At 49.0% G+C, this 24714-nt stretch overlaps 1 protein-coding gene across 8 annotated transcripts in view; it reads left to right on the forward strand.

Moving 5' to 3' along the window:
* FNBP1 (formin binding protein 1) overlaps nucleotides 1-23978 on the forward strand; it is a 142994-nt gene extending 119016 nt beyond the window's left edge. For 2 of the 8 annotated variants that reach the window (XM_044264693.1, XM_044264689.1), the window contains 6 exons: nucleotides 3740-3754; nucleotides 7572-7681; nucleotides 13138-13270; nucleotides 14849-14970; nucleotides 15258-15397; nucleotides 16945-20265. In XM_044264693.1, the coding sequence (XP_044120628.1) occupies nucleotides 3740-3754; nucleotides 7572-7681; nucleotides 13138-13270; nucleotides 14849-14970; nucleotides 15258-15397; nucleotides 16945-17123 (699 nt within the window). In that variant the 3' untranslated portion in view covers nucleotides 17124-20265. Of the gene's footprint in view, nucleotides 1-3739; nucleotides 3755-7571; nucleotides 7682-13137; nucleotides 13271-14848; nucleotides 14971-15257; nucleotides 15398-16944; nucleotides 20266-20927 lie in introns of those variants that run through there. The other 6 variants (XM_044264687.1, XM_044264691.1, XM_044264688.1 and 3 more) reach the window with 4 other exon arrangements.
* The last annotated feature ends 736 nt before the right edge of the window (nucleotides 23979-24714 follow it).

A 24714-nucleotide genomic window follows, 5' to 3' on the forward strand; every position in this document is an offset into this window, starting at 1 on the left:
TGATGATTTAGAGGAAAATCCCTCTTTTAAAAATTGTAAATGAGCAAAATGAATTTTATTGCCTACTCTTTAAATCTGTGCTCAACAAAAACTCGGTTAAAAAAAATTTTTTTTTCTCCCTGCTTTGTTTTCCCGAGAGTTAACACACACGTACACATTCTAGAAGAATTAGTGAATAAATAGAAACATATTTCTGTTTCCTTCATTTTGGGTCAGCCTGTTCTCAGTGAGGGTCAGGTTGGAGGTCCCTTCCTTCAGGAAGTAGAAGTGAACAAAAAAGAAAGAAAAAAAAAAAAAGAAAAAGGAAATGCATCACAGAAGTAAAATTAGGAAGTTCAAAAATGAAAAATAAATCTGAAGTTTGGGGAAATAAATTTGATTTTAAAACAATCTCAACACAGAAGGTACATGGATTACGGGGTCTGTCATGAAAATAATACTGTCCTTCTGTTTCCTTTATGCCTCATTTAGAACTTTAAGACTGTTGTGCCAAAGATAGGAAAAGTGACCTAGAATAACAGATCTGTGATTTTAACACATCTATTAATTTATTGTGTTTTGCAGCTTTCAGATCCAGATTTCAGTTTTTGTTCCTATTATCCGAATGTGTGACCCCTATGCAGACATTTCTTAGCATAGCTGATTTTGTGTCTAAATAATGAACCAGGATAAAATGTTGTTGTTGTTGTTGTTGTGAATCATTGGCATCTGTAAGAAAAATCTTGTTTCACTGAACATTTCTAAAGTATGCCACCGAGCTTTCCTAACCATTTCTTCATCTTTACCTAAGACAAGGAAAAATGAAACTAGACAGTGTGGTCTCTGCTTGCAATTTACAAATGTAATTTTGTTGTCTTAAATTAAGATTTCTCTTTCTGGTCTCAACAAGGGCCTTCTAATTCTAAAATATGGGCCCATTTCCCCCCATGTGTTAGAATTCATGGCATGGAAAAAATCCCATCACAGTTGATCAAAAGGTTTGGAAAATCCTTACTGATTGTTTGTCAGATGTTACAATTTTATGGTCACTTTAATTTTATTCACTTTATCTTGTTCTCTTGCTGATTATTGGCAGACTCAGTCTTTCTGTTTTCACAAAGAACTCATGAAGAGGACGATAGGGAAACCCACGTATGCTTTTGAAGCTAGGGATTATGTTGTAAGTTGACCTGTGACGGCCAGGGCATTGAGTCATGGCTCAGGTACTAACCCCTCAGACAGCACCAAGACTGGGGACCGGCAACAAAATTCTCCCCTGGGTGGCCTGGACATGGGAAGAGCCAAGTTATTACTATAAAGTCAGCCCCAAGTTACTTCATCTGGAAAGCTCGGGTGGGAAAAAGGAACCAACTTCCCAAGAACAACCAGGCTTCCCCAGAACGGCAGTGGACAGAGCTTGGCTCTGCGCGCTCTTCGCTGATCATGACTGCCGTCTGAGAAGATGTCCATGGGTGTGATTCTAGGGCAGAATCTCACCCATAACCACAGCCGCAGAGCGTGGTCCCAGGAGGACATTCTTACAGGCGGCGGTCGTGTAGATCGTGCGAGGACACCCCCCCCCCGCTCCGTGTGAAAGAGATGGATCCGTAAGGGGGTCATGCCGTGAAGCTTGGGGAACCAAAACAATCATTGGGGCGTGGGCGAGGTCACAAAGTAGTCCCGTGACATTCCACGGACCATAATTCAACCGTTACTTCTGTACTTATTTTCACTGTCCCCTTTCTTCGTACTTGAGGTTCGTACCTGTGGCCGTGCAGTAACACATGGACCCGCTGGCTCTGTGTCCCCTCATGTGTTATTGACATGTGTGGCTCCCAAGGCTCCATACTTGTTGCCTGAAACTGACCGCTTTCTAGTTCCTCGGATGTCTCGCGGTGCACCTAATGCAGTCTTTACAAGTATTTTCTCAAAGGCTTCGGTTTCCCATGTTAAGTGATCTAACTGGCTGGCTTACAGCTTAAGACCGAAAACCGGTGCCTGATCGTTATGAGGATACCACACCCCGTGATGGTGCTTCTTGTAGAGGAGCCATCACTGTCCACTTCAGAAGACTGCGTTTGTCTTGAAAATCCGGGATTTCCTAGGGGTACTCAGATTTATTTTCAATCCTAATGACTCATTCTTATTATGAAGTGGTGATCATTCCTGTGCTGTTAGTTTCGATGTTAGAATTCTTCTTTTGGAATGCTTAAGAAAGAACATATAATTGATATGCTCATGTAAGTAACGGAAGTAGCCGAAGAGAGAACAGGTAGTGTATGTACAGAGTTCAAGCGTCAGGTGTTCGAATTTGCCACGTTTAGACGATCCTGTGTGAGAAAACATTTGTAGGGGGTAGCGTGCTTTGCCGGGAAGATATTTGCCAAGTTTTCCGCTGTGCACCCTGAGTGTTGTCTGTAAAGAACTCAAGATGTGATCAGCCGATCTGTGCTAAGGCTCACAGGAGGGGCCGCAGGAAGAGTCAGGAGCACGCCTGTACCTGCTGCCTCGTTCTCCCAAAAGTTTTGTCTTGCTGCCTCTTAAAGTCTTTTCCCCCATAGGGGCAATTTCTTTCAAAGCTTAATGCCTATTTGGAAAAGAAGTGTCCATTTTTAGTTCATCTTAAGAATAAGATTTTTAAAACCTGGTTAAGGAATTTTTTAACGCCCTGCACTCCCAATTTAAAATCAAAGGGCTCGTTCTTTGGTCCTTGGTCTCCAACATATTTTTGATCCTACCGCAGCTGCCTGAGCTTTTAGAATTGACCACAGCTAAGTTAAAATGCACCATGCTCTCAAAACACTGCTTCCCGGCCATAGAGTATATCTCACCTGTTAACGAAGAGCCCAATGTTTCTTTCTTTCTTTTTTTTTTTAATAATTTGGAGATCCCTTTAATCTGTTTTGTGTCCAGTAATCACTGTACCTTTGCTAATCTCCAGGCCCAGCAAAATTGCACCTGCTGCCTCCTGATAATGGTCAGGAAATGCAGAGCAAGGAGTGCCCCTCCATAGTTGAGATAACTGGGTGTTTCCTAATAGTAACTCTCAGGGCAGCTACTCCCATTAGCTCTCCAGGTGCTTTGTAACCCCCGTGGGTAGGGCTCAGAGTGCATGTGAGCCTCTGAACACACCTTCCACGGTGCGGGGGTTGGTGAGCAATGCGAGGGCATCATCCTGCCTCCGGCCTGGTGCAGAAAGACTTTCTGGATCCTGCAGATGGTTTCCTAGAGCAACTTCCAGCCCCCGGTTACCCGTTCACCCACTCAAGAGTTTGCCTTTGTGTCTTTGAGAAATGACAGTCTTCACGTTTATTAGAGTTCCTTAAGATAAATAAATACATTACTTATTGCGGAAGTCACTGCTCTTCAGCTCCCCCCTGTGAGTAAAACTTTCCATGTGAAATGTGGTGAACAAAAGCCTATGTGATTATTTTTGTCTTTTATTATCAGCATGTGTCCCCAACTGCAAACTTAGTTTAGCTTATAACCAGGCCGATGTGACCCACACAGAACTGTGAACAGAAACTCTCCTTTTCTATCTTTATTTTTTTGCTCTGGCAACGTGGCAGCGAAAGGAAGGTTTTGGCAGAGGCCAGACCCTCTTGTGAACGTTTGCACAGATCCACTGCAAGTCATTTTCACAAGCGACAGGTGAATTTATGTGTTATGTTAATACGGTGCAACTGACCGAATTCCTCTTCTTCTGATGTGTTGTCTCTCTCTTTTTTTCCCCTGTTACCTCTTCAATTTTTACATGAAGCTTTCTCTCAAGCTGGTAAGCACAATTATTCTATGCATGTCCCAAATCTAATCAGGTTTTTTTTGGGTGTATGTTTCTCTTGCGTATGCTTTCGTTGGTGTTTCTTCGTTAGACCTGTGCAATCCAAATGTCCAAAATCCACTAGGGGCGATCTTAATCTTTTCAAGTTGCTAAGAAAATTAACGCTTAACTCATGATTTGGTCTCCTTTCTTACTGGGGCCTTAAGAGGATGGCAGATATTAATAAACTTTATTTAAATGTGACCAGAAATACACATATTTGATATTCGGGAGTTTATTTATGGATCATTTGGAGTAAAAGTAAATTTAACAGCTAAAAATGTTCTCCCTGGGAGCCACAGAAGCAGGTGAAAAACACAGTGAGCCCGAAGGAGACGGGCAGTAATGGTGCCAGTCTCAAACTCAGTTCCAATGCAGCCTGGAAGAATTGCAACCCATGGGATCTTTAAGTCGCTATATAAATATGTGGGTGCCTTATGCATAGCTGATTTAAGAAATCACAAGATGACTATATGGACAGTGAATTCAGAGCCTCCTAAGCCTTTCTAAAATAATTTACTTAGTGTCTTGTGTTGTTCCTACCTAATCGCATAGCCCTAGTAAACAGACTAATCATTAAATTTATTAAAAGAAACTTTTTAACTCTGTAACCCCTAACTATATGTCAGAGTTACATAGTATTCTAAGTTACATAGTATTCTAAACACCACAGCTGAGAATGTCTTAAAATTATGGACAATGATACACTATAACAATTCACCCAGGAATAAGGTCAGCTACTTTATGCATTGCTGTTGATGATGCAGGATAAGAGTTTCTGGTGGTCCTTATCTACACATTTGTGTGTTTGTACATGGATACATATACATGTGGATTTCCAGAATTTTTTCAACCTGACTCAGTATTTGGCAACTAGCCCAACCCCAGAGAAAACGAATATCTTGTTAAATGGAACATTTCTTAGACTATGAAATAAAATCCCCAGACGAGTCCTTAATTAAGGTCTCTATGAGAAGGAAAATACTCTAAATGTTTCAATGAACTGAGTTGGGCAGCAGCATGGATTTGGGAGGAACTGGGTCAATTAAGTAGGAGTCTCTCAGGTACTGGGGTTTCTTCCTTGCCCTGTCTGTATTTCTTCTTTTGCTGAAGCGCTGGAAGCAAAAGATAACAGTATTAATAAAATTAGGCAGTCTTTCTGCCTGAGATAGAAATCATTTGACCAAGCTGGTATGGAACTGTTGCTTTTTACCATTACTTGGAAGCCAGTAAAGAAGGGAAGTGTTGCCCAAAGATGCCTGGAGTGAAAAAGGTGTGAACTCCAAAGAAGCCGCTTACACTTCTTGTGCTTGTAGCTTGTGCTTCTGTGGGGAGAGGCTCAGAGCAAACGTTTGATTCCAGAAGTGTGTAAAACAAGGTCCTCCCAGAGCAGCAGCCACTTAAAATATCCCCACACACGTTGACCCGTCTTGCAAAACCAGTGCCACGCATGGGGCCAGTCTGTTTCCAGACTGGACCACAACAAAGATTTCAGAAATTCTACTCTGACTCAAAGCTGGAAGTATAAATTCCTTCATTGCAAAACGAATCCTAGGTCAGAGTATTGCTTAAAGTCATCCAAGTCTTAATGGCCTTTCAAGGTACTTCCAGACACCTAACACTCCTTCGGATCTAGAAGAAGCCGTGACCTCAGCCTCCGAGGGCAATGCAAAGTTTGTCTGAGGCACAGTTCGTGAGATTAGTTTCTAAATAACAATACAGAAACATAGAATATCTATCGAAAGGGACCTAACTTACTCCTTTAGTTAGTTAGTTAGTTAGTTCTCGTAAGTAATTGAAGTTACAAATTTTTTGCTGTGTAAGGAATTTGTTTATAAGTCCCAAGTGTTTATACACCCCTGCAAACCTTACACTTGCTCACAGTCTACCCCTGAATCCCGTACGCTGGCCATCCATCACACAAGCCTATTCAAATGTTTGTTAATTAAAATCCAATAAAAATGTAGAATTCAGTTCCATGGTCGCCCTGGCCACATTTCAAAGGCTCAGTAGCCGTGTGTGGCCGCCGTATTCACGAGCGCAGAGATGAGAACTTTTCCATTCTTTGTAGGAAAAATTCTTTGGGACTCTTAGCCCACAGTTCGGCTTGGTAACTATTAATGAATTCACATTGGCGCCCTCCCTGCCTTTCCTGGCTTCCGAAGCAGCACGCGTTTTGTTTTATGGCATTCCAGCCCTGAAAAACAAAACAAAACAATCCCCTCAATTTTAGAAAACACGCTGTTGGGATTTAAGTAACCTCGGCAGGAAGAGAAGGTGCTGTGCTTTCGGGCTCGGTGCTGGAGCGGAGCGAAGTGAAAAGCACACGATTCAGGTTGCACGTGTTCCAACCCGAGAATCGCCCGGGGACGGAAACAAGCAGCCTGATTGATTTCTGTGCTGAAAGATGAGTTTGGGTCATTTTCGCTTTACAGGCAACTGAACTTGCTTGGCTTGCCATGACGGACTAGCCACTTGTGTTCTGGTTTCACTCCTCTCTCTCTCTCTCTAACACACGCGGGCACGCGCACACACACGAGTCTAAACATCAGCCGGAAGGTGTGCGCGTGGCCTTGCGGTAAGCGCGGTTGCATCGCACCTCCCGGCACAGCCGCCCGGGCGCTCGGTCCCAAGCAGCCGGGGAGCCGGGGTCACCAGCGCCATGTCAGCTGCTTGGCCAATTCAGCTCGATTTTGGAATTACATTCCCCGGGTCCTCTCCTTTCCACCCCCGCGCCCCAGCCAGCCTGTTTCATTGGCTCTAAAGTAAAATCTCTTTTTAAATTCCTTGGCTTATCCCTGGCGATTGAATCCATTTCTCTTTGTTTATGAAAATCACTTCATGGAATCAAAGGCACTTGATCCCGCAACAGCTTTAGCCAAAGCTCCTGACTCGTAAGCACCTGGAAGAGTCTGGAAGCTCGCTGTTGGGGTTTTCTACTGAGACCGTACGCACCGAGGAAAGATCCTAATTGTTTCGGAAAGGGGTTCCAGATATCAAAATAGGCTCCTTCTGCTGGATTGGAAACAGCTGGCACGGCTTTCGGATGCTGGGGAGCTGGTGTGGAGGTCCGGGAGCCCATTCTGGGTGGATTTTCTGAGGTCACCCTACAGATGCCAGAAAGGAGTGACCGGACTCTTAGAGGCAGCGGAGGGGAGAGTGCGGGGGCTGGGGGGGGGGAGAGGGGGAGGATAGATGTTTTAGCGACCCTGCCCCCCACATACTCTGAGGAACCAGACGTCCCATCTGTCCCTTGGTGGGGATGGAAACTCTGGGCCTCAGCCTGTGCGGGGAAGTGGGAAGAAAGACCCCGGGTAGGGAGTAAAGCGGGACGTTCAACACGAGACCGTGGAAGGGGGACACTTGTCCCTGTGCGGTGGGAAGGGAGCAGACGCCTCCGATGTCCTTCACACTCCAGCGTTGCCGCCAACACTGACGGTCAAGGGAAGGCTCTGCCTCGGAATGTGCTCTTCACCGAGTCCTGCGGGGGCCGGAATTTTTTCTGCCCCTCCCCTTCTGCAGCCTTGCTGCTTGCCTTGGCCGAGGTGGTTCGGGGAGCAGACCCGGCCCCCCGAGCCGGTGGGTGGGACTTCTCTGCAGGTTGCATGCATCGTCTTACGCCTCAGCGGGGTGTCCTGGGAAAGAGCTTCCCTTTCGGTCATGAAAACACGCGCGGACCTCGGCACCCCCGGTGTCTGGGGGCTGCGTCGTGCAGGCGTCGTGTGTCTGTCCTCAGGGACGAGCGCGGGCTCACGCCTGTTTGTGTCTGCAGGGTGCCACGCCTGAGGATTTCAGCAACCTCCCGCCGGAGCAGAGAAGGAAGAAGCTGCAGCAGAAAGTCGATGAATTAAATAAAGAAATTCAGAAGGAGATGGATCAGAGGTAGAGTGGAGCGACGCGACTTCTTACGAGATTCGGGTTTAGTGTGAAAGATGGGAAATCCCATATTGGCTTCAAGAAGAGCAATGATTTCAGCTGCGTGGGGTTTTGTTGTTGTTTGTTTGTTTCTTTCACGGAGGGTCTACCGGATGGCTTCATTGCAGAGCGGGAGAATTCTTTTAACACATAGGTTTTGCTCTGAGTTTGGGGAACAAAATACATTTGGTTATCTGTTTTTTTTCTTTCTCTGTATTTCCATACTTCTTTTTTTTTTTTTTAATTTTTATTTCTTTTTAAGTTTTAAATTTTATTTCCAGGACAGTTAACATCCAGTGCTCTGTTAGTTTCAGGTGGACGCTACGGTGACCCAGCATTTCTGTGCGTGACTCGGGGCTCATCGCCATAAGTGTCCCCTTCTTCCCATTCACCTGTTCTGCCCACCCCCCACCCTCTTTTCTTTTAATTATAAGTATGTACAAATGAGAAAGAGGAGCGTGGCATGAGTCCCACCCCCCTCCCTTGCCCCACATTCTAGTTTTGGGTCTAAAATATCCTTGTCTTCCTATTTGAGGATAAGTGACAGTTAGCCTTCCCAGAGGTTCTCACGTCTCTGTACCTTGTTGAAGAGCGTACTGATAGTGTCTAGAAAATAAATCACATTATGTCTTATTACACACACCACCAGCCGCCCGTGGGGTGATGTTTTCCCACTCTTGAGAAGCTCCTGTGTCAGGATCCCACAGCTGGGGTTCCCCGTTTTCTGAGCCGTTCTGTGAGTTTGACCCCAGGATGGTGTATATGCAAAAAATAAGACGAAAAGAGTTGATAATCTCTTCATTTGCGCTTTCCTCCCCGCATTTGTAGCCCGTAGGTCTTTGCTGTCACTTAGGGGCTACTTGCTAGTGATCCTGATGGAAAAACCACTTTATTTATTGTCTCTCACCTTATAAATTCTCACTGAGTGAATCGGGGAATCATTCATCTATTTGAGATTTTCTAAAAGATAACTTGAGGTTTTGTGGCCTGTAAACAGGCCAAAGAGGGATTCTACATAAATTTCATTGTGGCAAAGCTGGAGTTAAAATTTGGTAATGCGAAAAAGTAAAATAAAATAAATAAAATAAAATTTGGTCATGCAAAAAGCCAACAAACAAAATCGATTAGGCAGTAGTACAGTCTAGTATGAAAGTGGTAGTTTTATTTATTTATTTTTTAAGATGTTATTTATTTATTTGACAGGCAGAGATCACAAGTAGGCAGAGAGAGAGAGGGAAGCAGGCTCCCTGCTGAGGAGAGAACCCGATGCAGGGCTCGATCCCAGGACCCTGAGGTCATGACCTGAGCCGAAAGCAGAGGCTTAACCCACTGAGCCACCCAGGCGCGCCCCGTGAAAGTGGTAGTTTTAGTACAAAAAAGCAGTTGTTTACTGCTGGTAGAACAACTTCTGAAAAATGGGTGGTTTTATGTATTTGTTTATTTTATTTATATTCTTAATGTTTTTAGACAGAGCAAGAGAGATCATGGGGTAGAGGGTCGGGGGCACAGGGGAGCAGAGGAAGAGAGAGAATCTCAAGCAGACTCCCCATCAGCTCAGAGCCCTGATGTGGCTCCCACGACCCTGAGATCATGGCCTGAGCTGAAATCAAGTGGGACACTCAACCAACTGAGCCCCCCCCCCAGGCGCCCAAAATGGGTGGTTTTATGGACACTGTTACTGTGCATCACAAATAGCAGCACAGATAATTAACTTTGTTCTGTGTTAGAAATACACCTCATGAGATGAAAGTTTTCTTTATCCTTTTTATTACACGCAGAACCAAATATAAAAAGGGTCCTGCATGTATCAACCCGTTACACCTCGGCCGGTGGAATAACTGAGCGGTTATATTCCGTACTGGAGTGAGAAGTTCTGACTCAGGTATTTGAAATGACATTGTAGAAGGTCATGGACACTGTTGTCCAAGAATTAGGTAGAAAACTTTCTCTGCCACTTGGGTTGTGGCCGTAGAAGCTGGTTAACCTTTTAACGCTCACAGCGGCCTTGCTGGTAAGAAGGCCAGTGCCAGGGGCACTGGGTGGCTCAGTGGGTTAAGCCTCTGCCTTTGGCTCAGGTCATGATCTCAGGTCCTGGGATCGAGCCCCGTTCTAGCTCAGCAGGGAGCCTGATTCCCCCTCTCTCTCTGCATGCCTCTCTGCCTACTTGTGATCTCTCTCTCTCTCTCTGTCAAGTAAATAAATAAAATTAAAAAAAAAAAAATAAAGTCCAGTGCCATTTAACGGTTTACTAGATGACTATTTATTGAGCATTTACTGTGTGCAAGGAAATATCCTAGACCCTGGGAATAAAACGATGAACAAAACACACGAAAACCTCTGCTCTCGCGCAGCTTACGTCTTGTCCAAGAGGAACAAGGCAGGACTCATCAAAGCATGAAGCATGAGGGTAGATTTAAAATACCCTGGGGTTCAGGGGCACCTGACTGATTCAGAGGAGTGTGCGACTCTTGATCTTGGGGTCGTGGGTTCAAGCCCCACGTGGGGTGTAGAGATTACTTAAATAAATAAACTTTAAAAAAAATTTTTTTAATACCCTGGGTTCAAACCTGGTTCCACCTTTTTCTTTTTCTTTTTTTTTTTTTTTTAAGATTTTATTTATTTATTTGACAGACAGAGATCACAAGTAGGCAGAGTGGGGTGAGAAACAGGCTCCCTGATGAGCAGAGAGCCCGACGCTCAGTTTGTTTTGTGAGATTAAGTCTCTTATGGTTTGTCTCCCTCCTGATCCCATCTTGTTTCATTTTTTCCTTCCCTACCCCCCAAACCTCACATGTTGCCTCTCAAATTCATCATATCAGATTATATGATAATTTTCTTTCTCTGATTGACTTATTTCACTCAGCATAATACCCTCTAGTTCCATCCACAGTGTTACAAATGGCAAGATTTCATTTTTGATGGCTGCATAGTATTCCATTTTATATGTGAACCACATCTTCTTTATCCATTCATCTGTCAGTGGACATCTAGGTTCTTTCCATAGTTTGGCTATTGTGGACATTGCTGCTATAAACATTCGGGTGCATGTGCCCGCTCGAATCACTAATTTGTATTTTGGGGGTAAATACCCAGTAGTGCAATTGCTGGGTCATAGGGTAGCTCTGTTTTCAGCTCTTTTGAGGAACCTCCATCCTGTTTTCCAGAGTGGCTGCACCCGTTTGCATTCCCACCAACAATGAAGAGGGTTCCCCTTTCTCTGCATCCTTGCCAGCATCTGTCGTGTTCAGGACAGAATACTTAAATAATACAATTGACAAAATTGACCTCAGACATGTCTATCCAATAATTTCATGGTGCACATTCTTTTCAAGCACACATAGAACATTTCTAACAACCTGAGCATATCCTATTTTCAGAAAGCAGATCTCAACAAACAAACAAGGCTGGACACCATTCAAGGTGTGTTCTCCGAAGCCTGAGTAAAGTTGGGTACCAATAACAAACATTTAGAAATTAAGAAATGTAGCGCTAGATAACTCAGAGACTAAAGAAGAAATCATCAGACACATTGGAAACACAGACCTGTACCCCTGAAACAAATAATACATTATATGTTTAAAAAAAGAAAGAAAGATAGAAAGAAAAAGAAATACACTGAAAGCGCAATTTAAAAAAAAAAAAAGGGACATTGGAAAATATCAGAGCAGAGCTGAACCTGAACCCATATTCCACGCATCACTGGGCTGTCACTGAGGCAACACTCACAAAGGGAACTTTTTAGCTTTGATATGTATTAAAAACAAAAAACACTAAGCATCAGTGAGCTGAGTGTCTATCATAGGAAGTTAGAAAAAGCACAGCAGATTGAACCCAAGAAAGCAGAAGCAAGAAAAGAGTGTCAATTAATGACACAGAAAAACATACACACTCCACAAAAAGGATCAGCAAATCCAAAAGTTGGTTCCTTGAAAAGATGAATAAAGTTAAACATCTGTGGAGACCTATGAGGAGAGACAGGAGTTGGAGAATCCGAGGTAATGAATCTCGACAAGCCTTTGGAGAAGTTTTGCTGAGAGATGGGGCCGTAGCTGGAGGTGTAGCCATAAGGTCAAGAAAGGAATTTGGTAGGGGCACCTGGGGGGCTCAGTGGGTTAAAGCCTCTGCCTTCGGCTCAGGTCATGATCTCTGGGTCCTGGGATCGAGCCCCGCATCAGACTCTCTGCTCAGCAGGGAACCTGCTTCCTCCTCTCTCTCTGCCTGCCTCTCTGCCTCCTTGTGATCTCGTCAAATAAATAAATAAAAATTAAAAAAAAAAAAAGGAAGGAATTTGGCGGACATTACAGTTTGTTGTAAGAGCATTTATTCATCTCAGATACTTACTGAGCATCTGCTGTGTGCCCCGTAGTGCCCCACCCCGGGGAGATACCGAGTTAACAAAAGAGATTGAGCCCATAGAGCTTCCTTCCAGAGCTTCCGTTGACGTAGGAAGAGACCGAGGATGAACAGTCATAAGCATAATAACAAACGTTTGGAGTTGGAAAGGGGAGCAGAGCAGGGGAGATGTGGCCTGAGGGGAAGCCGAAGGGGGATACCCACAAAGGAGCAGCAGGCTGGGCAGGCTCAGATGCAAGGGGCGGGCCCAGGCCGGATGGGGACTTTGGGAAATTTTCCTCCTGTTATTTCTATAGTTTCAGTTAAACTATTTCCCATGACTCGAATTGGGTTTGCTTCATTGGTCCTATGTTGTATAACAGGTCGAGGCTGCCTTTCATTTGCTCTAAACTTTGAACATCTCTGAACCCTACGAACCCTACAAACCCTACGGAAAGTCCCTCCGAGCCAGAATTCAAAATTAATAGAGCCTTTTGGTCCCAGAGATAGCCCCAGGCATGGCGGCCACAACGCCTGGAGGGATTGTCGGTTCAGGTTCAGGCCCCTACGGGCGGCTGACCTCCGGGTTCAGGAAGTGCGTGGGGCCTGGTGATGGGTCGTCTTGAGGCTCGGTTGCCTGCCTGTCATGGCCACCAACTGTGCATTTGGCTTCTTAATAGTTAAAAGAGTGTGTCATAAAATTTCCAAAGCAGTTAACTGTGCTCCTCCACGAGGGGAACGCATGGGAGCCCGTGGGACCCAGAGTGCCACTGGAGCTCTGTTTCCGTCGTTGGGGGCGAAGGAAGGGACGGGATTGATTTGTTTCTCAATCTCAGAGGGCAGTGGGAGGTACCGGATACCATTCAGAAAAGGCAACCGAAGTTTTAATATCCGTCTCTGGATTATACAGACCTTGGGAGCAGAATTCTTATGGAGTTTTAGGATGAAAGCAGCTCCGAGTACTCCCCTCCAACCCGCGCCGTGATGCCATCATCCCGTGTGCCGGCTCACGCGGCGTGCGGGCTGGTAGGAGAAGACACTTGGCGGATGACATTGACCTTTACTGTGTCCTGCTCCCTCTTTCTTTCCAGAGATGCCATCACAAAAATGAAAGATGTTTACCTAAAGAATCCTCAGATGGGAGACCCCGCCAGTCTGGATCACAAATTAACCGAAGTGAGCCAAAATATAGAAAAACTGCGACTAGAAACCCAGAAATTTGAGGTATGAAAACGCTGTGCGTGAAAAGCACTGTTGGAAGAAAAAGAAACCGAGGAAAGGGTGGGGGTCGTGCTGGGTTCATGCCGTAGCACACAGCGATTTGTGCCGGACATGTGGCTGGTGGAGGGTGTCAGGAGGGGGGAGGTTGGCGAGTCATGATAAAAGGAAGCGTGGTCACACCCCCTGCTATTCTGCCCCTCGGCATGCCTTCGGCCCAGGACTCCCCTAAACCCGGCACTGATCAATGTATTTGTACGCCTTGTCCTTTGTGCTTGGCGTGGTCGGTCCTGTCCAGCCCCTGCCGATGAAGGGGACAGCTGTGTGTGGGCTGTCGTGAATCCAGAAGTTAAAAAAAAATCAAGTCAGATACATTACGGTTCTTACAAAGAACCCATTATCAAAAGGTTATAGAGGTGACAACCGCTAAGAGACACCAATTAGAAATGAGTAAGAAAGATAAATACTACAGTTTTTTTTTTTTAATTTAAAGATTTTATTTATTTGAGAGAGAGAGAGATCACAAGCAGACAGAGAGGCAGGCAGAGTGAGAGAGAGAGGAGGAAGCAGGCTCCCTGCGGGAGCAGACAGCCCGACGCTGGTCTTGATCCCAGGACCCTGGGATCATGACCCGAGCCGAAGGCAGAGGCTTCAACCCACTGAGCCACCCAGGCGCCCCAATACTATAGTTTTTAAGGAGGGAGAGAGAGCACTCAAGAGCAATGGGCTGCTTTTACCCACAAATTTTGAGGCTACAGAACATTGAAAAATAGAGCAGTGACTGATTGTGCCAGTCGGATTCGGTTACTTCTAGCAACGAAGGGTCAGATACGGCTTTTTAAGACTCTTCCCGTCATCCGCCAATTAGTTAGAGGGTTTAGAACCTCGAAATGTCCTTTCCTGGTCATTTTTCTCCTCTGGCCTTTTCGACACAATTTTAAATGTTGCCCAAGATAAGTTTATCTTTTATCTTAATTTGATTTCCTGGAAACGCATTTCTTTACCCTTAAAAAGAGTGACTCACTCCTCAAAAGGTGCACTTAGCTTTCGCACTGAGTCTCTGCTCCTGTGGGACAGGAACCCCTTCGCCAGCAGGAGCACCTGGTCGCAGAATTTTGGAGCCAGAAGGAACCAGAAGCGACTTACCTGATCTCACACAGCTGCTTTTAAAAGCCCAAGAGTAGCGGGGCACCTGCGTGGCTCAGTCATTAAGTCCGATGCTTGATCTCAGCTCCGGTCTTGATCTCACAGTTGGGAATTCAGGCTCTGCATTGAGCTCCACACTGAGCATGGAGCCTACCAAAAAAAAAAGCCCAAGATTGTAACACAGTCCAGGGCTCTTTCTGCCACACTGTGACAGTGGCCTAAGCCCACTTGCTTCTACTTCTCCAGTGTGAGATGCACTGGGAGCCGTTGCGTGTGGGTACTTGGTACAGCTGCATGCAGAGACACAGGAAATGCCCCCAAGCGTGTGGCCCTTCTTGAATCTCAGCCTCAGGGACCATCGAGTCCCCCTGAATCTGGGGCCTTCAAGACTCTGGTCGGACCCTCAGCTGAGCTGTCTCTGGTGGCTTCTGCTTGCAGGCCTGGCTGGCGGAGGTGGAGGGCAGGCTGCCGGCCCGCAGCGAGCAGGCCCGCCGGCAGAGTGGAATGTTCGACGCCCAGAACCCAGCCACGGTCAACAGCTGCGCCCAGGACCGCGAGAGGTACAGTATCTGTGCCGCGCCTGCAGTCCGGCGGGGGCACGTTTGCTTTGTGTCCGTGTTGCAGTTCTGGAGCCTAGAAATGAGCGGAGGCACTTGCTCCGTATACCAAGGAGCCCGAGATGCCGGACCTGCCCTTTCCCTGCGGCGTGGGTCCCTCGGGCTGCGTGGGGTGGCGATGGAGCATGCAGGGCGACCCGAGGTGGCCTTGGTGGCAGCGGTCGGGGGGGCAGGGGGCGAGCGCTTCGCTGGGCAGTCGCTATAGTTGCTGCGTGGTTTCCTCTCTTGAGCAGCCCGGATGGCAGTTACACGGAGGAGCAGAGTCAGGAGGGTGAGGGGAAGGTGCTGGCCACGGACTTCGACGACGAGTTTGACGAGGAAGAGCCCCTGCCCGCCATCGGGACCTGCAAAGCCCTCTACACATTCGAAGGTGACCCGCGCCCGCCTGGTTCCCCGCTTGTGCACGCTGTCCCGTCTGCTGTGACTAGACCTTCTTCCGAAGCCTTCCGGATCTTGCTCGCTCGTTTTACCCTGTGTTCCGCTCACCGTCATCGTCATTAGTATTTGGTTCAAGGCTGCATGTTTTGCCCTTTGGTCCGCCCGATGGAACAGCGTTCATGCAGCTTACTTGCGGCAGAGAGTGTGGAATACTGATGATATTTTTAATAAGATTTTATTTATTTGACAGAGAGAGAGAGATCACAAGTAGGCAGACAGGCAGGCAGAAAGACGGGGGCAGGAAGCAGGCTATCCACTGAGCCCGATGCGGGGCTCCATCCCAGGACCCTGAGACCGTGACCTGAGCTGAAGGCAGAGGCTTAACCCACTGAGCCACCCAGGCACGCCATGATGATTTCATCCGTTCATCCAGTGTCTCCAGGAGATCCTGTCTTGTAAAGCCCCCAGAGGGATGGGGTACAGGACGGGTTGGTGTGGCGTCCGCCCCTGGGGAGCCAGGACAGACACACATTTGGGGGAGGTCCGCTGGTGGCACGTACCGGAGGTGGGGTACGGAGTGCTGGGCGCTCAGGGGACAGGGCGCTCACTTCCTTCAGAGAATTAATTCAGGGAACTCTCCAGGCCTCTGTGCATCAGAGGGAGGAAGACGAGGGAATCATGGGCTCGTGGGGCTGGAGCTTAGACATCTGAGGTGGGAGTGATAGAATCGGAGACGAGGAATGATGTCGTGGGGGGGGTAAGAGAGTCGTCTGGATTTCATCTGGCAGCAGTTGAGCTGTTGAAGACGTTTGAGCGGGGCGTTGGTACTGTTCGAGCTGCGCCTTCGGATACGTCTTGTCACGTGTGGGGGACCAGTGGGAGAACAGGGATGAAGGGTTTGAAAGATTAGCCTGGAGTCGCCAGAACGCTGTCCGGGGAGAAAGACACAAAGGAGGGCGTGGGAGAAGCAGGCTGAGGTCAGGTAGGTTTGGGGAGCTCTGGGACAGAGGGATCTTCCAGATCCTCTCACGACAGACCACCTGTGTGGTGGGACATGAAAGCTCCAAGTTCAAGGTCGCCATCTTAATCTCATTCCCACGCCTCGGCCCCACCCCCACGGCATCCCTGTAAGCCGCTCCCCGGCCAGTCTGCCCTTGAGAATGCTGTGTGAGCAGTGGGCGCTGTTCTAGGGGAGAGACCTCAGCAAGTGGTCTTGGGGACCCCAGTTAACAAGTGGGGACAGTGTCTGAAAGGGTGTCATTAAAGCCATAAGCACACGCTCCCCGCAAGAGATGAAGAGCAGACCAACGATGTCCCCTGGGGAAGCACCTGGATTCCTGGGAGAGAGAGGGGGCTCCCTGGAGGACTGGAGAAGCATTGTTGGGGGGGGTGGTCTGGAAGCTTCTTTGTGGGACGAGCCCTTGCAGGATCCACGTGTCTGTCCCTCCCTCACTGACCCTCTTCCCTTGCTGAGCTCCCCGTTCGTGCTCCGCCTGGCTTCGGTGAGAAGCCTGACCCCTTCTGATGTTGCTTCTCCAGGTCAGAATGAAGGGACCATCTCCGTGGTTGAAGGAGAAACGCTCTACGTGATCGAGGAAGACAAAGGCGATGGGTGGACCCGCATTCGGAGAAACGAAGACGAAGAGGGTTATGTCCCCACTTCGTACGTCGAGGTCTATTTGGACAAAAATGCCAAAGGTGCTAAGACTTATATTTAATACAACTTAAAAAAAAAAAACCTGTAAAAAAAAAAAAATTGGAGTTGTCTGTCCCCACAACTATGACTGTTCCAGGCGGTTCTTCCAAAGCCGGAGGACCCCGGAGTGCGCGCTGCCCCGTGGCCACGTGGTGGGCTGGTGGGCGCTCGACACCCGAATTTCCTTGGCCGGCTTTGGCTATAAAACATTTCACTTGCTCATGGACTAGGACCAGGAAACCTGCCAGCTGCCAATTGACAATTTTGTCATTTGAACTCAGATAAACAGCTCTTCCTCTGGCAGTATCTGTAGGTATCCAAAAAAAAAAAAAAAAGTTGCCTTCTAGCTTCCAGTTGCTATTTCTGAATTTTAAAAGTTCACACACATCAGCAGGGTGGGTAGGACTCCCGTTCTGTTTCTCTCTCGCAGCTGCCGTGAACGCAACCCCCTTAGGATGTTACGTTTTGAAACTTCGTAACTTGCACCACGCTCGTTGGTTTGGTTGGTTTGGTTGGTTTGGTCTTACAATCATTTGCTTTGGAGGAAGTCATCAATAAAACCTCCCCCTCCTCAAGGAAAGAATAAGACGAGTCCTATATTGGTACTAAATGTGTGTATTTTTCCTTCAACGTGTTTAAGATCATTGGTAGATCGTCGTGTTTTCCTCTCCCGTCTGCAGGATCCCAGACAACCAGCTGAAAACTGGAAAAGCTTGGTTAACGGTTAACCAGTAGACTTGTACACAAGGCTCCCCGCTGCCCTTGACAGAGACGATCAGATGCCCTAGTGCTGTTTTGGTGACTGACCAAAAACCCAGCGTGCTTCTGCCGGAGCTTTTGTGGCTGGAGGCGCGGTCTCAGCTCACAGGTGCCCAGGTGGGGCTGTAAGGAGCGGCAGCTGCTTCTACGCACAGACCTGCCCCCAGCCCATTGCTTTTGCAGACGTGTTTTGGGTCGGTTGGTTTGTTTTTTTTAATCCTTGGCATCTTTAAGACCCAAAATATGAATTTACTGAAAAATCATTTTAGAATTGCTAGCTCGTTTTATTTTACATAATGAACCATAACTAAAGTATTTCATCGTCTTGAAAGGGATCTGGGTCGTGTGGGGATTTGCATTTTTTAAATCGGCAGCAGCGTAGGTAGTGAAATCGATCACAGGCGTGCCCCGCCCCAGCTGCGCGCCCATTTCGAGAATCTACCATGCGGTCCTAGAGAACCAGCTATGAAGGGCTCACGACCGAGGGGTCAGGTTCTGATTTTATTTGGCTTTGAGAATTACTTATTCATGTCCTTCCTACTTTTAAATAGGGAATTAGCTCCTTGCTTTTACACTGTGAGCTCCTTTTATAAGCGCAAATCGATTTAAAGTTGATTCTACCAAAAAAAAAAAAAAAGCTGATTTTAAAAACAACAGCAGGGGTCCCACTGTTCCAGGTTCTTGTGGATTCTGTCAGAAAGTTCTCCTCATTTCCCCAGGACCCCCAGAATGGAACTTCATGAACATTCATGACAGCCTGATTTTTAATACACGGTCTGTTGTTAAATACTGATTGGTTGCCAGGAAGTTGCAAAGACCGTACAGAGCTGTCCTGTGTACCCTTCAGCAGGTGGCCCCCCAGTGGTGGCTTCTGAGGGAACTGCAGTACAAATGCCCAAAGCAGGAAACGGGCATTGGTCAGCCCGCTTTTTTAAAAATACCATTTTGTGATTCTGGTTTCTTTTGCCTTGTTCTGCCTTTACTGACATCTTATCGATAAAGCCATTCACCCTGGACCCCAGGCCCCTCAAGAAAATTGTTTCTGTTCCCCTTTGTGAATATTTGCCACAAGGGACTCGGCTGACCCTGAGGCCGCGGGGTTCCTCCTCCTCACGAGCTGGGGGAGGTGACCGCGCTGGGCATGGACCCAGGCAGACAGGGGACCTCAGCCTTTAAAACCAGAGCGTTCTGTCTAATGCTGGGACCCGGTGCCAGCCCGTGAACTGCTACAGGAAGTGAAACAAACACTGACACAAAGTCTTAAAATGGCCAAGAGAACGAGAGCCTTTGGAAGCCTCCCTTGGAAAGTATTGCATTCCATGACGTTGTTGTGGGTTTATTTATTTCTTTTTTTTTTTTCTTAACAGTTGTGCAAATTTGATTCAGAGAACGGCTCAGTTGGTTTATAGGGCCGGGGGTGGGGGTGGGGTGTTGATTTGGGGCGCATAATTGAATGCTTGTGATGTTAAGTTGTGTGCCCCAGGCCCTTAGCACAGGCAGCTGCGGACGAGGGATGGAACAGTGCCTCGGTGCCAGCCGGTCAACGCACCAAGTATTAGAAGTCCTGAAATCACTCCCAAAGAATCAGAATTCCCATTTCTGCCCAGAATATACTTTGGTATTTTTCGACCCCCTCCCACCACTCCTGGTTATCTGCTAAAATGAAAGAAGCCGAGTCTCGGGTTGTGGGGAAAGTTTTCTCCTTTTATTTTAGAGACGCATTTCGAGGTTCCTCCTGTAGGCATAGAAGCCTGTCTTCCCCACGGGTTTCTAAACTTGCGGGCACCCCCAGGAACACTGCCTCCCACCGGACCCCTCCCAGCCCGAGGGGCTGCTGCTTCCTCATGCCCAGAACTCAAAGCAGCTGTTTTTGCGCCGTGCACTTGTGTGTGTGTGTGTGTGTGTGTGTGTTGTCTACAATGTGACTATTTAATAATTGCCAAAATATTTAGACTCGAGGAACGTCCAGGGGTCAGTTGGATTGCGACTCTCTTCTTTCATGGTTCAGTTTGGTTTTTTAAGTTGCTTTTTGTTAAGTATGTCCGAAATCCCCCTGCCCGCCCGCCCGCCCCCCATATATTTGTATATACTGCCGTTTAAAAACGAAAAGGATGACTTGAATTCCTTGTTTTAACGTTTGACTCTCTTGTCTGTTTGTTTTATTGGTGATTCTGCTGCCTAATGACCGTTTTTCTTTTGTAACCGCTGGGGAGGCCGGAAGGACTAGGTCCCCCGCTGGCTGCTCAGCCTTGACTTTATTGTAGACACTTGTGTTCTGAGTAAGTTTTGCTCCACCACGGCCAACATGATTGTCTCTTCTCTTCTCACCCTGAAAGAAACGAATCTGTCTGGCTCCTCCTGGTTGTACCCTCGTATCTGCCTCTCTAATAAACGTATTTTTCTCAGTGTTGTGTATTTTAAATGATTTTCCACCTATTCCGAGAAAATGATTCTGTGTAATCTGGGCATTTAACTCTGATGTCTTCAGTCATGGGGACCTTTTCCAGCCAAATGCTTTTTTTAAAATTCTGCCCTTCCCCCCGCCCTTTTAAATGATGACACCTGCTCTGTCTCTCGCCCTGTGTGCACCTGAGGGCTTTCCGAGTCTCTGTCTCCTTCCTCTCCTGCCCCCTCCGGATGAAGAACTTTCACTGTTGACTGCTGAGTAACAGGTTTTTTCTTTTCACCAAGATTTTACTGGTTTTCGCTGTTGTTTTTTGGTAAAGCGCCGACACTGTCGGTCGGGGGAGAGAATCAGGCCTCGAAATTCCTTGCATCCGCCTGGAAAGCGGGTTGCATTTCTTTCTTCCAAAGCTCAGCGGACCCAGAAAGAGGGGTCGGGGGTGGATGGGCGTGGGTCTGCCGCGTGGACCTCTCTTCCCCCTGAAGGGAAGGCTGGCCCCTGAGGCGACCAGAGACCGTGAAAGTTCCTTATCTCCGACGTGCCCCATGGTAACACTCCACGCTCTAGAGCTGTCCCCCTCCTGGGCGGTGCAGACCAGATGCCCGTCCCAGCCCCCGGCCTCCCTCTAAACACTCTTTCTCTTTCTGTCTTTTTGTGTTGTAGATCCCTAGAGGCGGTTGCAGGAGCCAGAGCCTCGGTGAGCCTTCCCCGGAGAAACCCTTCCGTCCGCTTGTCTCCACAGGCCTGGGCGCCCGCGCGCGTCGACAGCTCCCGGGCTGGGCCGGCCCACGGTCCCCTCTGTCCTCGCGACCTGAAGCCACATCCTCTCCCCACCTGCCACGCGGCTGCTTGCCTTTTCCTTTCTTGACTCCCAACAGCATGCTTCTCCTGGCCCGTCTCCCCCCATGGCCCCGTCTGGCCACCTCTCCGGGGGCAGGTCTGTCCCTGTCGCCGTCCCCATCCCCCCCACCCCACATGGGGCCACAGAAGGCAGCTAGACACGTGTTCCCTCCTTCCCGGGCCCCTGCCTTGGCCCTCAGTCTACCTGGCGCATCCTGGCCCATCCATGGTTCACACTGTGCCTTCCGTGAAAACTTCGCCACCGGTCTCCCCCCAGGGAGACTAACAGAATCTGGACAAGGAGGGTCAGGCTTGCGCTGGGCAGACTGAGCGCCTGAATGTCACAGGTGGGTTCCCGGGTCCCGAGTCCCTTCGGTGGTCCTTTTCTGCCTAGGGGTCCTCGCCTCATACTAACCATCAGCTCTTGCAACATTTCCTGGCCTGAGAGGGTCCGTGGGGGGACACGCAGGCACACAGCCCCCTCTGTGGCTTGCACGCTTACACACACGCACACGCACACACACACACACACGTTTTTATTTGGGACTTGTGCTCCGTGGCCTGGAAAGGTCTACACTGGAAGTCAAATCCCATCTCTTGAGGGCCACATGCAGAGGCTTGTGTCCTGCCATGGAGTGAGGGAAGGTCCCAGCCCACCGTCTCCCCCACCATCGCCCTGGGAGCGGGGGGCCGCCGGGCGAGGCACTTGGCGGAGCCAGAGGCTCACCTGGGCGCTAGCTCCTTGCAAAGTGAGAATTCCCGAGATTCCCATTGTAGGATTCTAGCACTTTCCACACCAAAGACCCCGTGCTGCTGGCGGTCCTTCAGGTGACCCTGCGGCTTCTATGTTCTCACGTGCTCCACGGGCCATGGAGACTGGATTGAGTTGGGTTTTGAGCGAAGTTGCCTTCCTCTTACGGATCCTTGAGGAAAACGTGAGACCACGTAGCCCGTGGCCAGGCATGCCTTAGGGCGGCGTAGCTTCCCGTCTCTGGTGCCGACACGGTCGGTCAGGAGCAGTCACGGGCTGCGAGTTTCTGTGAATGAGAACCATCCGAAGCCCAAGAAGGAAATCGGGCCTCTGTCTTCTCCCGTGTGGCTGTTGGTACCTGGGTGGTCACCTCGAACTTCCTTCATTCTCCTCGACATTTATGAATCTAAGACAAGGATGTCTTCCGGGAGCCGAAGGGACAGGGCCAGGAAGGACAGGTGCTAAGGGATGGGCCTGTGTTCAGCGGCCACAGAAGGGTCCTCTCAGCAAACCAGGGTTGACCACGACTGCACACCTGCTTCCGAGAGCAGCTCGGTGACCAGAAGAAACCTCCAGCAGGCAGATGCCTGGGGTAAGCAGGTGACGAGGAAGTGGCTTTGGGTTTAAAGGCGAGCGAGTGAGCATCAGCTGCCCCCTCTTCTGTCTTTCTGTCTGCGTCTCTGTCTCTCGCCCTGAAGCGGGTAAACCCTTCAGCAGAAGACCAGCCGCCCACCTGCCCGAGCGGCTCGGGGCTGCTGTGTCAGCATCGCGCCTCCCCTCCCCGCGGCGGCTGCCCACCTCCCCTGCAGCGAGGTCCAGCGCCTCAGACGCCCCTGTGTCCCTGCAAACCCGCACAGAGGGCTTCTCCGCCAGCCGGGGTGGGGGGCAGGGAGTAGGTATCTCCACGAACTCCCGACTCTCCCCAGGCCAGGCGGACCGCTGCCTACTCCGCAAGGATGCTAAATGGTTTTTTAAATCGGTTTTCAGGCCTCGGGAATGCATGTGCATTGCATCTTTCATACTCTGGGGTCAGGATAGATTCGTTTCTCGCAGCATAGGGAAAATGGTATCAGCTACCGTGATTTGTTCTTCTAGTGTCTGCTAAGCCCAGTATAGACTATGCTCCTATCTCGGAACCCCTGCGCCTTTTTGTTTTGTTTTTCCTTCTGTACCGCCTGCGTCCAACAAGGAGCGGGTCACAGGTGCTTCTCCTTGTTAGCCTTGGTGTTCTCCTTCCGGCGGGTCCGTGCGGCCGTGTGGGAAGGGGGGCGCTGCAAACCCGAGCTCGTTCAAGGAGATGAGTTGTTAGAGGGGAGTTGAGGTGTCTTCTCTGCTCTGGGGGTCCCCCTGGGAAATTCGTCTAGAGGACTATGGACCAGTTCCCGTAGAGTAGGGGAGCTTCCCCATCTGCTCGGGGGGCTCCCGCTCCCTCCCCTCTTGGCCTGTCACTTCTCCCCAATGCTAGAATAGTGTTATTGTAAGAATGACTAAGTTTTAAGACAGCCTGCCCTGAACGTGACCTAAAAACAACGTGAAAGGGAGGAACTTGTCATTTATCCTGTTTTTCCTTTGCAAGATAAAAAGGCATGGAAAGCTGTCATGGGATTTTCCTTTGGGTCTTTCGCGCGCTCCCCTCGGAAGCTTCCAGGCTGTGAGGCTCGGGCCAGATAAGCTGTAGCTTATCTCGAGGGCATTAGCCCAGGGCCCCCGTTTAGGCGTTCTGGTGACATTTGTAATTACAGGAGAGAGTTCAGTGAACGTGGAAAAGTGACATGGATGCTGAGTATTTTTCCAGAAATCTTAGTTTCATACTTCCTCATGCCTCTGCCTCCCTGCTCTTGTGCCGTCAAAACACTTCTTTAAAAGAGCGATCCAAAATTCTATTTTAACCTGATGTTGAGCACCTTTAAACGTTTTGGTTTATCTGTGTGTGTGGCACTAATTCTAAACTTTGGAGGCATTTCAGTGTTGTGACGGCCCCCTGCCATTGTGAAGGTTCTGGAGTTGCCCGTTTGTCTCTGGAGATGGAATTAAACCAAATAAAGTGCTTCCATTGGAAGGCTTATATTGACCTTGTAACTATATGTTAATCCTCTAAACGTTAAATAAAAGTATAACCTCTGTTATGTTGTCACGGAACTATTTCTGGCACGAAGAGGGGGCCCCGGGGCTGGGCCCGTGTGCCCCTCACTGAGTCACCAGGTGAACCCGGGACAGTCCCGTAGCCAACCACTCCGGCCGGGTTTGCGACCTCCTAGTTGTACCCACTGCCCCGTCTGCCGGAGGACAAGCTGCCTGGGCCCCTGTGATGTGGGATTCAGGTGGGTTCGGTGCAGGGATTGGGGTGGGGCTCCTTAGGAGCAGCAAATGTGTTTTCTGTGCACCTTCGGCGGGCGGCTCCTCTAGGTCTCCGGGGCTCCCATTGTGGGGCTGGGGGAGCCAGGACCACGGGGCACGTTTGCATTCTGTGGGCAGTCCGCTGTGACCGGTGCTGGAGCCCACCCTCTCGGGAGCCTGGGGGCAGTAACCAGGGGCTCCTGGGACACTGGAGCAGGGAGGACCGCCGGCCCTGCTGCCTGCGCAGCGGGAGGCCCGGATTCCAGGTGCGCCGAGAATCCCACCCCAGGCTTTGCGGGGAAGGTGCGGTGATTTGTGCCCACACCTCTTTAGGTCCTAAAGCCCCTCAGAGCCGTTTTAGAACAGTCAGGAGGGAGGCTGCGGGAGGGATGCTGCAGAGGTGCCAAAAGGCGGGAGGCCACCAAGAGGCTGGGCTTCACCTCGGCCCCAGCCTTCCCCGAGAAATGGATGTGGGTGGCCTTCAAAAAAGCAGGGGCTCCTGACTCCAAAGGCAGCAGCACT

This window comes from Neovison vison, chromosome 9 (assembly GCF_020171115.1).
Source record: "Neovison vison isolate M4711 chromosome 9, ASM_NN_V1, whole genome shotgun sequence".
In the NCBI taxonomy this organism is placed as follows: Eukaryota; Metazoa; Chordata; class Mammalia; order Carnivora; family Mustelidae; genus Neogale; species Neogale vison.